This window comes from Megalobrama amblycephala, linkage group LG6 (assembly GCF_018812025.1).
Source record: "Megalobrama amblycephala isolate DHTTF-2021 linkage group LG6, ASM1881202v1, whole genome shotgun sequence".
NCBI classification, from domain to species: Eukaryota; Metazoa; Chordata; class Actinopteri; order Cypriniformes; family Xenocyprididae; genus Megalobrama; species Megalobrama amblycephala.
The window spans coordinates 34040299-34056609 of record NC_063049.1 but is presented as its reverse complement, the minus strand read 5'-3'; the positions used below and the strand labels follow the sequence as shown (position 1 = coordinate 34056609).

Sequence of the window (16311 nt, the reverse complement as noted above, 5' to 3'; positions counted from 1 at the left end):
ATATATATATATATATATATATATATATATATACTGTAAACAAAGGCTTATCTTAAATGTGAAGGATATCTAATGTTAATTTATAGCGGTACATTTTTAAATGTAGTATTTTAGATCAAATTAAGATAGTATTTTTCCCGTTTCAACCATTGGATGGCGCCCGTTTAATGTTTTGTTTTTATCTCAGGGAGGAACGGGGGTGTGTCTTTACTGTATTTATGAGTCAGGAACGTCAGGAAGCACTTTTTTTTACTGAACTTTGCACAACAGATTTACGTCTTCGTTAGTGGCATTTTCCTAAAATCTAAACGCGTCTCTGGACTCACGGTAAGATGTTCTTCAGTCTGCTAATGACATGACATGACAACACTATCAAGAGAGAAACTGCAGCGGGATTTGGACAATTGTCGACTGTTTAAATACTTTTTATCAAGAGAAAGATCATTTAACTTGTATATACCAATATAAGTATTATGCATTAGGCTTGCTTTGTTTAATGAATAGAAACATGCAGTTGTATGGTGTTCATCATGTTATTAATATTTATATTAACAGTAGGTTACTTACTGTCGCTTTTCTCGGCATGTTTCAGACACGGTGGCATCATGACAGTGTTTGAAAACTGTACTGTGGTGGTAGATGTGAAGAATGTGCCTTATAAAGAGAAGAAGAAGCTGAAATTAGCTCTTCTGGATAATGGAGGAAACATCTCTTATGTCATCAACAGAGAGGTTCGTAGTGCGCATCACTATTTTCTCAATAACTACTACATGATTGTCTTTTAATCAAAACTAAGAGCAGTTACACAAATGATTGTTTCAGCAGTAGTTGGGTTTCATATGACGCTGACACAGTGTACAAACATTTGATTTGTTTAAAATTAAAGGGTTAGTTCACCCAAAAATGAAAATTCTGTCATTTATAACTTACCCTTATGTCGTTCCACACCCGTAAGACCTTCGTTAACAAGAAGGAACTACATTTCCTCAAGATCCATTAATGTACTAAAACATATTTAAATCAGTTCATGTGAGTACAGTGGTTCGATATTAATATTATAAAGCGACAAGAATTTTGGTGCGCCAAAAAAAACAACTTATTTAGTGATGGCCGATTTCAAAACACTGCTTCAGGAAGCTTCGGAGCACAATGAATCAGCGTATCGAATCATGATTCGGATCGCGGGTCAAACAGCCAAACTGCTGAAATCACGTGACTTTGGCGCTTCTAACAGCTGATTCGACACGCTGATTCATTACGCTCCGATGTTTCCTGAGGCAGTGTTTTGAAAACGGCCATCACTAAATAAGTAGTTATTTAGTTTTTTTTGGTGCACCAAAAATATTCTTGTCGCTTTATAATATTTGTATTGAACCACTGTACTCACATGAACTAATTTAAATACGTTTTTAGTACCTTTATGGATCTTGAGAGAGGAAATGTCATTCCTGGCTATGGAGGCATCACTGAGCCATCAGATTTGAACTAAAATATCTTAATTTGTGTTCCGAAGATGAACGAAGGTCTTACGGGTGTGGAACGGCATGAGGGTGAGTAATAAATTACAGAATTTTCATTTTTGGGTGAACTAACCCTTTAACTAAGGGTAATTTTATGTTATTTCTCACTACAGTAACATGTGAATTGTGCTTCATGATTTATAATGCTTAAAATAAATAAAAGTGACACCAAAGTGTGCAATAGTCCTACTAAAGTCAGTAAAGAGCTGCAGTGTATCTTCTGACCTGCTTTTATCTTCTCCAGTGCTCTTTTGTAGTCACCAGCAGTGTGAATGACCTGAGCAGTAACCGGCAGCGCAGTATCCAGAAGCTCCAGATCCCAGTGGTTGGGATCCAGTATGTGTGGAGCTGTCTGGATGAAGGGCATCTCCTGCCTTTGACGGAGCATAATTTGGCCCCACAGCCGGCTTATTCCACTTCTGAATTCATCTCTCATCCAGGTCGGAGATTCCTAAACCACCTAATTTAAATCAATCAGTTCAGTATTGAACAGATGTTTGTGTCAAGTCACATGAGATGTGAATGGAGGGGGAGGCACACAATGGATGGGAGTGTCACAGCCAGATTAGTTGTATTTGCTAACACTGGGTGTGTTTTGTTCAGTACGCTTGTGCTCTTGTTTTGCAGTACATTTTTGTTGTAAAATGTATTTGACATTACATTTATGTTATAAGAGTATTAAATGAAAAAAAGCATGCATTTTTTGTGGCACTGTTGACATAGTGTTGTTTTCCACCATAAAGTGTCGACCCAGATACTTAAAAAAGAGAAGCTCAAAGGTCAGTCTGAACTCCCAAAGACTGAGATTGAGACTCTTGAGAAGGATGGGCCTCATCTCGGCAGGTTCAGGTGCGCTTTTGTTTTTTGTCACTGTCACTGCTTCTGAGTGTTATTGAGCAATTTATTAATTATTCTACTTTTTCACATCAGTTTCTACCAGTTTCGATGTGCTAGTTTACGTGACTACATCCTTTCATTTACCCAACGCAGAGTTTACAAAGAAGGCGACCGTGACCTGCCTGAATTTCCTTCACATTTTCAAGTGGCCAAGTATTCAGTTTTTGAGAGGGTGAGTGAGAAAAACTCAATTAGCATTAATCTTTGAATTTTAAAAATTAATGTACTATGTAAAACACAATGTGCATTTCAGAACTCAGAATACACAATTTATTCACACTAACCTGCAAAAACAACTCATTCTGAACTTCCATAAATTACTGAAATCAAACAAATGAATAGTACAAAATAATGAAAAATCATTACTGACCTTTAAAGTGATTCTTGTAGCCTCCATCACAGCCTGAGTTTGAAAGTGTTTTCATGTCTGTTTTGCAGGTCAAACCCAAGACTTTGTCTGTTTTGGAGCTGCAGAGTGCCAGAGGACGAGCAGACCAGCAGTATCGTGTGTTGTGTTCAATCTTGAGTGAAACTGAGGTTTGATCAACTCAAACACCATTCAAACTGTTTAGATGTTGTTATCATAGGACTCATTTATTATGAGAGAAGTAATGAAACCTTGACAGCCTTGACACTCAATACAGAGCGCAGTGGTGCAGGACAAGATTGTGTACTGTGTGACGTCTGAGGATGCTGTGGAAGCGTATCTGCTGTTGATGAAGGAGATGGAGACACAAGGATTCACAAAGACTCACACACTTCCTCCTGAGGTTGAGCGCTTGGTGTCCTACAGCCTGCAGCAGGTTAGATAAACAGATAAACATCTTAAATGAATTTGATACTGTACAGTATATGCATATATAACATGTCCAATGGGTTTGTAACTAGTGTTCACTCTTTTAATTGGCAGCTTCTGTTGGAGGAGAAGCTGAACTGCAGCACATTATCACAGGAAGTTGGCGTCTTTGTGGAGCTGGTTTGGACCGAAGCTCTCGGTTCCCTTAGTAACATCCTGACAGTCCCCGTCTCCAGTATCAGCCTTAATGATGTGAGAATGAGTTTAAACACACACATCTAGTCATGAAGCTCACAGGAATATTGTGTGTTTAGTGCAACATGTTCTCCAACCAATACGACCATATAGGTCGTTTGTCACTTCCCTGAAATACGACCCATAGGAGCGTTTACTAAAGTTGCGCCCCTCTCGACAACAGGACATTTTCATTTTAATGCATTGTTCCCTTTTATCTGTGTCATATTTCGGGTTTCGTGTAGCTCAGTTGGCAGAGCATTGCAATAACAATATGCAATCATGTGATCATGCGATCGTGGGCTCGATCCCAGGGAACACGTGCTCATAAAGAGTATGCACTATAAATCACTAAGGGTAGGTTTAGGGATGGGGTGGATGTAGTTGTTAATAAAAAAATGAGTTTTGCTAAATGGAAATAAGAGAAATGGTGTAAAAACTCCACACATTGCATTTAAATGAACACACATTTTAATTGGTAACAACAGTCATACGCATGACTTTAAAACGTAAATACAGGTTGTAATAAGGTGCTTGAAAAACGACCTATAGGGTTGTTTTTTTTTTTGGAGGACAGTCTCGTTTAATGACTCTGTACTGTTGCAGGTGAGCAGGGTGGAGGGATTGTTACTGCAGGCACAAAAGACTCAGAAAGAGGATGAAGTCAAGGCCCTGCTAGAGGAGGTCAACACTCTTCTACCCCTCAAAATGATCGACCCTCCTTCCAAACACAAGCTTGTGTCTCAGAAACTAGACCTTTGTCAGGTAACACCTATGCAATTATAGTATACAGTTATTACTACTTTATGACTATTAAGATTTTATCTAAGTTTTGTTATTGTTTTCATGATAATGAAGCTCATTTTACCTCATATTTTTGTTTTTGTTTTGTAATACTCATTATTCTCAAAAATGTTTCTCATTTATATAGATAGATCATTACTTTAATACAATGATTATGTAATATAAATCAACATAAATTAAAGATAGTCAAACAAATACTGAATGAGATTCCTTCACATTTGGGTATTTTTGTACATTCTTCCACTTGGATTTTTAACTCCACAGTGCAGACTTTAACTTTTAACTCTTCTGTCATCCTCAGCTGATCAGAGACATTCTGAATGTGAGTGAAGCCACTCTGGGAAGCCCCTCGCCCTCGTCTCTGGGAAAGTATCGAGCTCTGAGGTGCAGCATTGAGGTTGTTCCGCCACAAAACCCTGAGTTTCATGTTGTCTCTCAACTGCTTCAGGACAGGTAAAGTTGACGGTGATGATTGAGGTCTGAAGTTCAAACATGAATATATTATGATAGTGTTAATGTTGTGTCCACTACAGGCCTGTTCAGATTCAGCAGATTCTGCGGGTAAGAAGAGGGGTGGAGCTTCAGATGTTTTGGGAGGATTTAGGCAACATTAAGCCCCTCCTTCACTCCACTAGTCCCAGTAGTTTTGTTGGAATACTGTCACGGTAAGAGCATATTCTTTAAAAAATATATTTACATACAGTGACAAAACCACACAAACCTATGTCTATGACAGACCATATACTGTGGTGGAGTAAGAGAAGACAGACTCAGTGAGTGTGATTGAATCATGTTTCTTGTTACGGCTGATATTAAGTGAATTTAGGAATCCCTAACATTATAATGTACAAAAATGGACATCATTGTTGAGATTTCCATTAAATGGAATACGATTATATTTTATATTTTAATTGATAGCAAAAGTAATCTAAATCTAAAAATAGAGGAAATGAGCAAAACTAAAATCATCATGTAGGCCTACCCTGAAAAACTTTGAAAAAACCCCCCCCTCTAATATCTGACTATAAATCGACAGAAGTAATTTTTGTAATGTCTACTCAATGATTTACCCTTCTGCAATAATCATGTAATATCATTTTTGAGATTTTCTCAGCAAGTGTTAATGTGATTCATTGTCATTCATTTGATCGATTATTCATCTTATCCTGTAATTAATTAAATATACATTTCTGATGAAATATCCTATGTAGAGGTCTGCTGCTGCCCAGAGGTTGGAGTCGAACAGCATGGAATTGAGAGGACGGATATCGGGAATCTTGGAGGAGGAATCTACTTCAGTAACTCTCTAAAGTCAGTGGTCTTCTGCACTCTAAAAAGTGCTGGGTTAAAAACAACCCAAGTTGGGTTGAAAATGGACAAACCCAGCGATTGGGTTGTTTTAACCCAGCGGTTGGGTTAAATGTTTGCCCAACCTGCTGGGTAGTTTTATTTAAACCAACTATTGTTTAAAAATTGCTATATGGCTAGCTTAAAATGAACCCAAAATAGTTGGGAAATTAAAAACCAGATGCAATTAGAGGCAACAATAATAGACAAAAGGTGAATGTTTATTAATAAGCTTTAATATTTTATTAATATAAATTGAATAGTTTAATAGTTTATTAATATAAATTTATTAATAAGCAATTTAATAAATGTTTATTGTTTAATAATTATTCATTGAACATTAATAAATGTTCATTTCCAACATACTTTGGGTTAATTTTAATTAAGCAATACAGTAATTTTTAAACAATAGTTGAGTTAAATAAAACTACCCAGCAGGTTGGGCAAACATTTAACCCTACCGCTGGGTTAAAACAACCCAATTGCCGGGTTTGTCCATTTTCAACCCAACTTGGGTTGTTTTTAACCCAGCATTTTTTAGAGTGTGCATTACCATCCTTTAATATAACAGATTTATAAACACTTTGACTCCATTTTCATGACAACTGAAGATTTGAGTCAGTCAGTAAGTTTTTTTCTCTGTGTTGAAGGACCAGTGTGAAATACTCCAAGCCCAGTGTAACTGACGGCTCTCGGCTGCTGTTGGTGTGTGAAGTGGCGTTGGGTCGCTGCAAAGACCTGCTGAAGAAAGACGCCACTTTGACCTGCGCCCCTGACGGCTACCACAGCGTACATGGAGTCCGCCGCACCCCCAACAGACTCTCTGAATTTGAGGTGCTTTTCTTAGTCATTTTCTATGTACTTAAATATTCTGCTCATGTTTTTGTGATCTAATGTGAGCTTTGTGTTTGTGTCTGTGGGTTTGTATTTGACAGGATGATGAGTTTGTCGTCTATAACACAGAGCAGATCAGACTGAAGTATGTGGTTCAGTACACTCTGGAGAGGGACGAGCTAAAAGAGTTTCAGCCTCATATCAACACCTTTGTGGAGCTCACACAGCTCGCTGACACGTCTGACGTCTGTGAGTAACGTTCAGTGAACAGGACATGTAGAGAGAGCTTTTATATGTGGAGGAATCTGTAGATGATAGCAAGGGCTGTCAAATCCATTAAAATTTAAAAAAATCAAACTACATGATGGTGGAGCCCATTTCCTTATGGGCAGCGATCCAAAATAGCACAACAGTGACCAAAGTTTGAGTCACACTGACATGGTGGAGGGGAAAATCTTTCCTCAGGAATTCGTCTGATACTCTCTAAAGTTGAATGCTATGATTTGGATTCGTGAAGTTCATCATTGAATTTTGTTTGATGTGTTTCTTTAGTGTCCAGTGATGACAGTGAGGGTTTGGAGTCCACTGAGAACCCTCTGGAGGAGATGACTGCAGGTTTGTTGGACAGCAGTGGTCAGAAACTTCCTCTTCAGGCTGTCAATGTGAGGTGCAAGCTGATGGACCTACTGTGTCAGGTGTGATTCTACAGTTGACGTTACTGCGAGTATGAGCGATATAAAGCAGGGAGTGCAGTGGGAGAGTTTTTCAGTCAAAGCATCACTGTTTTCTCTCACTCCAAGTTTCACTTGTTAAACAATGTTATGAAATATAAAAAGTGAAATTGTGGGCAAAAGGGACCAAATACTTGACGAGGTGATCAAAAACTTCAAAAGAACATAAAAATAAAAGCCAGAAAGAATGATGAAATTATGATGACAATTTCAAACTTCAACCATAACCAAATCTTTTTCTGCTCTGTCACCAGGTCATCATATTTCAGACCTACACAAACAAGAGTGCTGTTCCCATTGAAGCAAAGTACGTCTTTCCGCTGGAGGAGACGGCAGCAGTGTGTGGATTTGAAGCCTTTATCAATGGAAAACACGTCATTGGAAAGGTGCAGGTCATTCAGATGCAGCCTCTGCTCTTCATAACTGCTTTCTCATCAGTTTTCAATGTCTTTCTTTGTCCTGTAGGTAAAGGAAAAAGAACAGGCTCGTAAAGAGTACAAGCAAGCCATAGAAAAAGGCCATGGAGCCTACCTGATGGACCAGGATGCACCGGTGAGTTACTTACTACTGTTTCTTTCTGATATTGTATCAGAAGGCTTCTTTAAGGTCATGTGTTTATGTGAGGCAGGATGTATTTACTATCAGCGTGGGGAACCTTCCTCCCGGAGCCACAGTTTTGATCAAAGTGACGTTCATCACTGAGCTGGTGGTGAGATCAGGCTCTATAGTCTTCTCATTGGCTGGCAGCGTGGCACCATGGCAACAGAGCGCCGCCCTTAATCAGACGACTCAGGTACGACACGGCTGGTCTTCCGTCACTGTATTTAAACTACTGTTTGAGTTACTAGGGATGCACAATATATCATATTGTCCACTATATATGAACCGGCCGATAAATGCTTATTTTTAATGTCATTGTAATCGAGCCAATAAGAAAATTAAGACAATATATTACAGCTGATAAATTATGGATTATTTCTTCCTGTTGAGCCACACAGATGCACACTGCTCACCATCATGGTTTTGATTGGTGTCTTCACAGACGAAGCAGCCAAATGGTCATACAATCCCATACCATTTCTAGTTGTGCTACCTGTTCTTAAATATACAAGCAGTCATGCTGGATCTGAGTAAACTTAATATTTTATTTATTTATCCCTGGCACATGTATTTTAATTCTTTATGAAAGTACTGTTGTCCAGTGACTACTTTGCATTATTTATGTGTAATGATATTTTTGGTCAGGCAATAGATTTTTTTAGAAAAGAAAGTTGGCCATAGGAATGAAAAAAAAAAAAAATCATTTTAAAAGTTAAGAAATCTTTAATTAGTTCAAACTAGGCTACATTTGGTAAATCTAGATATTTCCTTGCAGTTTCTTTGTTCATTAGAGTCAAAAGCAGTTTTCCACTGTATATGTTTGATTTATGTTGAAGTGCTTCGGATGTGACTTTTTTTAGTGAGGCTTTTGTTTTTGTAATCAGGCTCTCAAACACTTTTATTAAGATTTAGATTTATCGGCTGATATATTGGTTATTGACCAAATGTACATATTGGTGCATTCCTATAATTTAGTGTATTAACTTACATTTAGTCCATTAAAGAAAGAAGTTGTGTTGTGTTTCAGGCAACTGTTGAAAAGATCGGTGTGACGGAGCTTCAGTCAGAAGGGTGAGAGTCTCAAACGCTGGAGAATTCACAGAGAAATTCACTGAAGATTCACTAAAAATCAAAATGCATCTGCTGATGAGTTACAATATAAAAGTCAATTATTTAATTTAGCAAACCATGTTGTCTTCATAATATCACGCTCTCTTTCATTCTTTCTCTTTCTTCAGCGAGTTTTCTTTGTCTATGTCCATTGAAATGCCTTACGAGATCATCAACTTGAGCTCTTCTCACCGCATCAAAACCAAGGTTATTTTACTCATATTTGTGGATTGTCTTACTAAATACTTGTTATATTGTCTGAAGAAAATAAAACATATTTGGTTATTTACGGTATTATTAACAGTATCAGTGTTTTTCCTGTTCAGATGACAGACTGTAAGGCAGTGATCAGCACGTTACCGGGACAGACTCTTGGATCTGAAGGGTTACAGGTGTCCTTCAGTCTTTCTAATATCCACATGCCCAGGATGTGGGTCGAGAACCATCCGGATAAAGATAGTCAGGTAATGAAATGATCAGTCACATCTGATTCATACAGCAGACAAAAATGTCTCTCTTTCCTTCACACACCCTGACCTGAAATCCACACAGATAGGTCCTTCTCTGACACTCTCTGATCCCTGCAGGCCTGCATGCTGGTGTTTTATCCAGACTTTAAGTCAAGCGGGGTGTCCAGCTCTGGAGGTCCGTCCAGTGTGAGCGATGTGGTCATCCTACTGGACTCCTCCAAGTCCATGCAGGGAGACGCCATGCTGAACGCCCGCAGGATTGCCCTTCAAGTCCTCAAATCTCTGGACCGCTCACTGAAGATCAACATCATCTCTTTCAGCACTGGTTAGTGCTCACTGAGACAATCTGCTGCTCTTCTAGTGATCATCATGTTGATACTTTCATTTCCCTATTATTCTTGAGATTTGTAGTGAAGCATTATGGATGAAGAACAGTTCATTCACACATTGACATGTTATTCTTAAAATGTGTGTTTTTACAGATTACAAGGAAGCTTTTCCTGCACCAGTGCCTTTAGATGAAGCATCTGAACCAGCCAGAAAGTTTATTATGGTGAGTAATATTAAAATACCTAAAGATGAGTGTTTCTTTGTTTTTCCCATAATGCATCATCTTCCCTTCATTTGAACTTTTCAGTTGTTGCTCATGGACATAAATTGGATTGAGATGTTTTGCCACCATAGTGTTGTAGTTTCAGCATCTGCCATCAGGGTCTAACTGTACCACACTAACCAGCTGAACCTTGACCCCTTGATTAATCACTAAAGCTGATCACTAAAGTTCATTGCATGTCTGGTGTCTTCAGTCCTGTAGTGGTGCTGGTGGCGGCACTGAGCTGTGGCGTCCTCTCCGTATCCTGAGCCTGCTGCCTCCCTGTCGGGGCGTGAGGAACATCCTGCTGCTCTCTGATGGACATGTTCAGAATCAGCCTCTGACCCTACAGCTGGTCCGAGAAAACTCCTGCCACACGCGCCTCTTCACCTGCGGACTCAGGTCTGCCTTTGAAGAGTTCAACACAAATCTATTTTTCACTCTAATTAATTTCTGAACCTACAGTTTGATTGTGTTTGTGTTTCTCTAGCTTGACAGCTAATCGTCATATGCTCAGAGCTTTGGCTCAAGCCAGTGGAGGAACGTATGAATTTTTTGACACCAAGATGAAACACACTTGGGCAGAGAAGGTGAATCACACTCTTCACTGGATTATTGATTTTTATTAACAAAAAGGGAGCATTATCTTTTCAAAATGGGCCGCTCTGAGGCTTGATATTTACAGACTTGCTGGTAATTTCAGGTGCGCGCTCAGGTTCAGCGTATGGAGTCTCCAGGCTGCAGATCAGTGGCAGTGAAGTGGCAGCAGTTTAATCCCACAGCGCCCCCTCCTGTTCAAGCCCCCTCACAGCTTCACGCCCTCTTCAGTGACTGTCACACTCTCATATACGGCTTTGTGCCGCACTGCACTCAGGTAGACCTGCTGTATTGTTATATTGGTGCATATAAATGAAAATGATTAAATATTATTTCTTATTGTCATTTAGTGACAAGCGGTGTGGAAAACATGCCTTGATTATTTTTAATGAAATTTCTGCTGTATTTTAGATCTTAAATTAAAATTTTCATTGAATCTCCTTGAATACAGTGGTTAAAAACATCATCCTATGAAGCAATTTCAGAGTGAGATTTATCAAGATCAAAATATGTAATACCCAGCTATTTGTATATTTATTTATTTATTGTTAAGTGTGTAATATTCACTCTTTTAGGCCACACTGTTTGGTGATTTGAGTGGGAATGAGATCAAGACAATGGTTTCCACCACAGAACTACAAAAGACGAAAGGAACTGTGAGTGAGCATCTTCAATACTTCATATAATCTGAAACATCATCAGTTGTTCATCAGACATTTGAGGTGTGTGTGTGTGTGTGTGTGTGTGTGTGTGTGTGTGTGTAGTTCCTTCACAAGTTAACAGCAAGAGCGATCATCAGAGATTATGAAGATGGCATTCTAGGCAACAGTGAGGCAGAACATGAGGTACAATATTTGGCTGCATGTTGCTGTTTTTATTAGAACTGGCAAATCTGCTCACAGAAGAACTCGACTTGCTGTCTTGTGTCTCTCTATCAGGGGAAGAAAGCAGAGCTGAAGTCCTACATCATTGAGCTCAGTAAAGAGTTCTCTATCTTGTCCCAGTTCACAAGCTTTGTCGCCATTGAAGAGAGGGTATGATTACTGATAATGTATTAAAAATGAATAAATTAATTCAACAACTTAAATAATTTATAAATCTGTAAAATTACGATTTTTAGTCCCAGACTAAACTGAATGTTTGAGCTGTTTTAACTGAAAGCACTGACCTATCTTAAAATATTTTGTCTCAATATGCACACCAGTAATGTTTTTTTTTCTAGGGAAAGTGTATAAAAGCTACTTAAATGTCCTAATTGAACTAAGGCTAATCAGGGCTTAATCTAAGCCTTGTCTGTGAAACTGGGCTTAAATGTGTATCAGTAATATTTCATTGTTCTTTCGGGCAAAGTTTTTGTTCAAGTTTCAATTGTTTACTGAAAATTTCTTTCGTAGTCAAGAGAAACAAACAAAAAAAACTCAAACTATGCTGCCCCATCTTTCTTTCATAGTAAATGCCTATTTGTGAAGATGCTTCAATAGTAAAACAGAACAAATCATTATAGAATAAATAGTGACCAAACAAATGTGTATAAATAGCATTACATGCATTACCTTTTTCTTAATGCATAAACTTAATAAAATAAATTTAAAATTCTAAGATAATTTTAAGATAACATTTTCTCAAGCATTTATTCTTTTAATGTCTAATCATTTAGTTATTCAAATTATGGTTTTAGGCAGCTTTTCCTTGTAACTGCCTAATTTAATTATTAGTTTTTAAAAAAATTATAAAAAATAAAAGTTAACCATCTGTGCACACTGTGAATTGCATTTTCCTACTTTGGACACTAAACCCTGGTTTCAGAAACAAGGCTTAAGCTCAGAATAACATGCATGTTTGAGCTGTTTTAACTTAAAGCAACTTGTACTGACCTATCTGAAAATATATCAGTGCCATTGTTTTGTCTCAAGATGCACACCAGCAAGATTTATTGCAGATGCTATATAATGAAAATCTTCCAAATATTGATAATGAAAATATACCATATATTTGTCTGATATATCAACATCTGCTAAAGTGTGATAAATGAAAGATAAACTAAAATGACTTTTGTGTCCTCATTTGCTCTTTGTAGGACCAGAATGAGCTTGACACTGGATTGACAGATATTCCTAAACTCATATCAGAGGAGGATGTGGATATTTTGCCATATATGGGCTGGACTGAAGAGAAGCTCAAGGCTGCGCATATTATTGCTGCTGAAGAAGATCACATATACGTAACAAAAGAGTCTATTACAGCTGTTGCCACGTAGTGTAGTGATCCAATCTGACATCATTCAGTACTCAGATCTTCAGTATTCTCAACCTTTTTTTTTTCTCAGACAGATGCAGGGGAATCGTCCAGTAGCTGCTCCATGTCTCCTGATCTGCTGGATTGTTATAGAGAAGCAGATGATGATGAATATGATTCCGTGGATTGTAATTATGAAGAAGCCTGTCTCCAATCACTGGAAGTTGATATGAATTTTGATCTTATTGAGACATTGAAACCTTCTTCTCCTCCTCCTCCTCCTTCTGGTGGTGCCACCATGAGTGACAGGTTTCTTCCTCCTTCTACCACCCAAGTTGCCACCTTAATGCCTTTTCACCATGAATTTCCCTGTTTCTCATTTGAACCTTTCTCCTCAAATTACAGCCTTGAATCCCAAACAGACACGACTCCTGTAGGTGCCTTATGTGGTGATCCCTTTCCTCATCATGTTGATGTAATTCATGGATCAATGGAACCTCACTCCCCCACTAACTGGATTTCTTCTCAATCTCTTTCTGGTGATGCCAGATATGAGTCCATATCTGACTCCGTGACTGACAGGCTTCCCCCTCCACCTCCACCTCCCCCTGCTGCCTCAGTGCCTCCTCCTCATCTTAATTCTGCATCAGCGGAATCTCTTTCCATGGAATGCAGCCTTGATTCCTTTAGCAGCACGAGTAGATCTTTTCCCCTTCACCGTAGGAGTGGAAGTTCTCCCCATCGCCTTGCCGCAGCACCCAAGCTTGACACCTCAACTTGTCTCTTTGGAGGTCCTCCTCAGCCTTTTAATCTTGCACCTGTGTCGTACTCTGCTCCTCTAGCTTTTTTTAGGGTGGGCGCATCTTTTTCAACAAGTGAAACTCCTGCCCTTTTCAGTCTCTCAGAGATTGAGCATGCCACTACAACTCCTGACTTTGCAGGTCGTCCTCTTCCTCCTCGTTTTGCATCTAAGCAGTACTCATACAATCTAAACAGTTCCAGCCTTACTCCTCCTCTTACTGGTTTTGGAAGGGTGGACACTTTTTCAAGGAGTAGCAGGGCTGCCGGCCCCGAGGTCTTGCATTCTCGCGTAATATTTGCACAGCTCCCTCCCCGTACATCAAGTGGCTGTGATGGTTTCCTCCAAAGTACAAATGAGCCTTTGGGCCTTTTTGGTTCCTCATCCACTGGACATTCTGAAGCAATTGATCTACAACAACCACAACCAGTGCACCAAGCAACACAAAAACAAGTACAAGGACAAAAACCACAACAGCAACTAGGCACTGCAGATTCAGTACAATGTAAGTTGGCTCACATTGATGAGGTTTCCTCTGTGATCAATGTTGATTTGGAGGGAAAAAATCTTTGAAAAAATTGTCTAAGTTTTATATCATTGTCTTGTCTTTATATACTTTGTCTCCATGAAGATAAACAACATAGCATTCCTAAGATTGGTTTTCCTAGAACAGAAAAATACAGAGAGCTTGACGACATCCTGAATCTGTCAGTCAGGGCAGATAAAACAAGCAGACCTGACACAGTGGCCTGGAATGAGCTGTTTGAGCTTCAACATGAGGTTTTTACATATAATTTAATAAACTACATGATATACAGTATGTAAATGTGTAAATCAAGGGAATATGAATTTATGTGTTGTGTTTGGACGTAGGATGGATACTGGGAGTGCACTGAGAGGCTGAGCAGCTTCCTCAACCTGGACGTAGACTTTTTTGCCAATGTCTTCCTTAAGGAGAAAGGCATCCGTTCCTTTGGTATAAGATTTTTGAAGTCAAACCTTCTTTATTTTTCAGACAGTCAGAATCAGTTAATCAGTCACATGTTTTGTCTGTCAGGTGTGAAGGCTCATGCGGACATTCTGAGACTGGTGGCGACTCTGCTGGTGCTGCAGCTGATCCGGGTGAAGAAGCTGGCAGTGGGACAGTTGCTCGAGTCTCTCTTCCGGCTGAAAGAGTCCCAGGAGCCCAGGTACGAGCACACGTCCTCATAGTGATTCACTCTTGTATTTTTGCATCCGTAACTTTGTGCTCTTCTCCAATCAGACCGATGCACTGGGAGGCAGTGAAGAGGGCCGTGGACTGGGCCTGTCGGACAGACAGACAGTATCCGTGTGTGTGCAGCCGGCTGGAGATCGGCCGGGATTGGGAATCATCTACACGTCAGTTGCTGGGCTGTGATTCTCCAAACCCATATTCCCCTCTCAAAGCTGTTCTGGAGAGACGTGTGGGTGTATCAGTCATGTAGAAACTGGACACACACTTCCCTCTTCATTTACAGTTGCTGCTTGTTATTTTAAAGAGTTTTTTCACCCAAAAATGAAAATTCTGTCATTTACTCAACTCATTTAGTTCCAAATCCTTAGACTTTTGTTCATCTTCGGAACACAAATGAAGACATTTTTAATTAAACATTTCTGTCCCTCCATTGAAAGTCTCTTTACCCAAAACTCTGACATTTCAAAATGTTCATAAAAAGATTGCAAAATAAATCCATATGAATTGAGGGACTTATAAGTCTTCTGAAGAGATACAATCACTGTAAATGATGATTAGATTAATTTAGGCATTTATCAATCATAGTCACATCTAAACATTAATCAGTGAACAATGTTTACAGCATTGAGTTTAAGTCAAAAATGTGAAGTTCATTCTTTCGTGATACGACAGCACGTTTGAGCTTCCACAAGAATCAATGAGGTTTGTTCTCGCATGTCAAGAATGGCTGAGCTTCAGATTTTTGGATGAACAAAAATATATTTGGAAAATTGTCTCGTAAAATGTCTGAATTGCATTAGATAGAATGTAAAAAAAATGCCATTTGCCAATAAATTCAGGTCTCAAAGTGATTTTTAGTGGATGTATGAAGTCACTCAATCAAGGGATTGAGACATTAAGATTGGTTTAAATCATTTTTAGTCCAGATACTTTTTGGTGGAAGTGTATTTTTCAAAAATAAAGACCACCTTGAAAGCCAAATATGTCAATAGGATGATAATTTTATGTTTGGTCTATTTTAGTGGTTTTAAAACAGTTTATTAAAGCATCATTTTATGTGAAGTGTATGTGTTTTTCATGTTACAGTATAATTGTATAACCACATAGTGAGTGACAGTAAAAAATAAACACGCACTTGGGTTTGGACTGTGGTGTGAAGTAGAATGTGGTAGAATCTGATCTTTGAAACTGATTAACAGAAAATACAAAAAACAAATGAGATATAGACATATACTGTAGATTAATTGTTGTAACAATGTCTCAAGGAGCTGCACACACAGTCATAGAATGTCTCATATTCTGTGTAAGCATAGACACTCATGCTCCATACTAAACTTTCTTTGGCAAAAAAAAAAAAATAATAATAATTAAAATAATCATAGTATATACAATAAATCTTTACAATCATAGACTAGGATTTTCTTTGTAGAGCCATTTGTAATTACTAGCAACTATTTAGCATCTGCGCCTGATTACTTTAGTCACTGTCACCCCTCACTGCTGGTCAGGCAGAAACAGAAAATATCAAA

The 16311-nt window shown here is 38.6% G+C and overlaps 1 protein-coding gene across 1 annotated transcript; it reads left to right on the top strand.

Moving 5' to 3' along the window:
* The first annotated feature begins 169 nt into the window (after positions 1 to 169).
* On the top strand, positions 170 to 15946 carry LOC125270553 (protein mono-ADP-ribosyltransferase PARP4-like). The gene is given in 37 exon segments (XM_048194252.1): positions 170 to 327; positions 593 to 731; positions 1765 to 1960; positions 2264 to 2369; positions 2511 to 2589; positions 2856 to 2954; positions 3062 to 3220; positions 3328 to 3465; positions 4054 to 4212; positions 4553 to 4704; positions 4785 to 4916; positions 5463 to 5481; positions 5483 to 5562; positions 6249 to 6432; positions 6534 to 6681; positions 6985 to 7127; positions 7418 to 7549; positions 7629 to 7715; positions 7792 to 7956; positions 8791 to 8834; positions 9002 to 9080; positions 9200 to 9337; positions 9461 to 9668; positions 9826 to 9896; positions 10150 to 10337; positions 10426 to 10525; positions 10639 to 10809; positions 11108 to 11188; positions 11297 to 11377; positions 11471 to 11566; positions 12610 to 12753; positions 12859 to 13076; positions 13173 to 14071; positions 14198 to 14346; positions 14440 to 14542; positions 14624 to 14756; positions 14831 to 15946. Coding segments are annotated over 36 exon segments (5409 nt in total). The 5' UTR covers positions 170 to 327; positions 593 to 605; the 3' UTR covers positions 15033 to 15946.
* Positions 15947 to 16311: the final 365 nt, after the last annotated feature.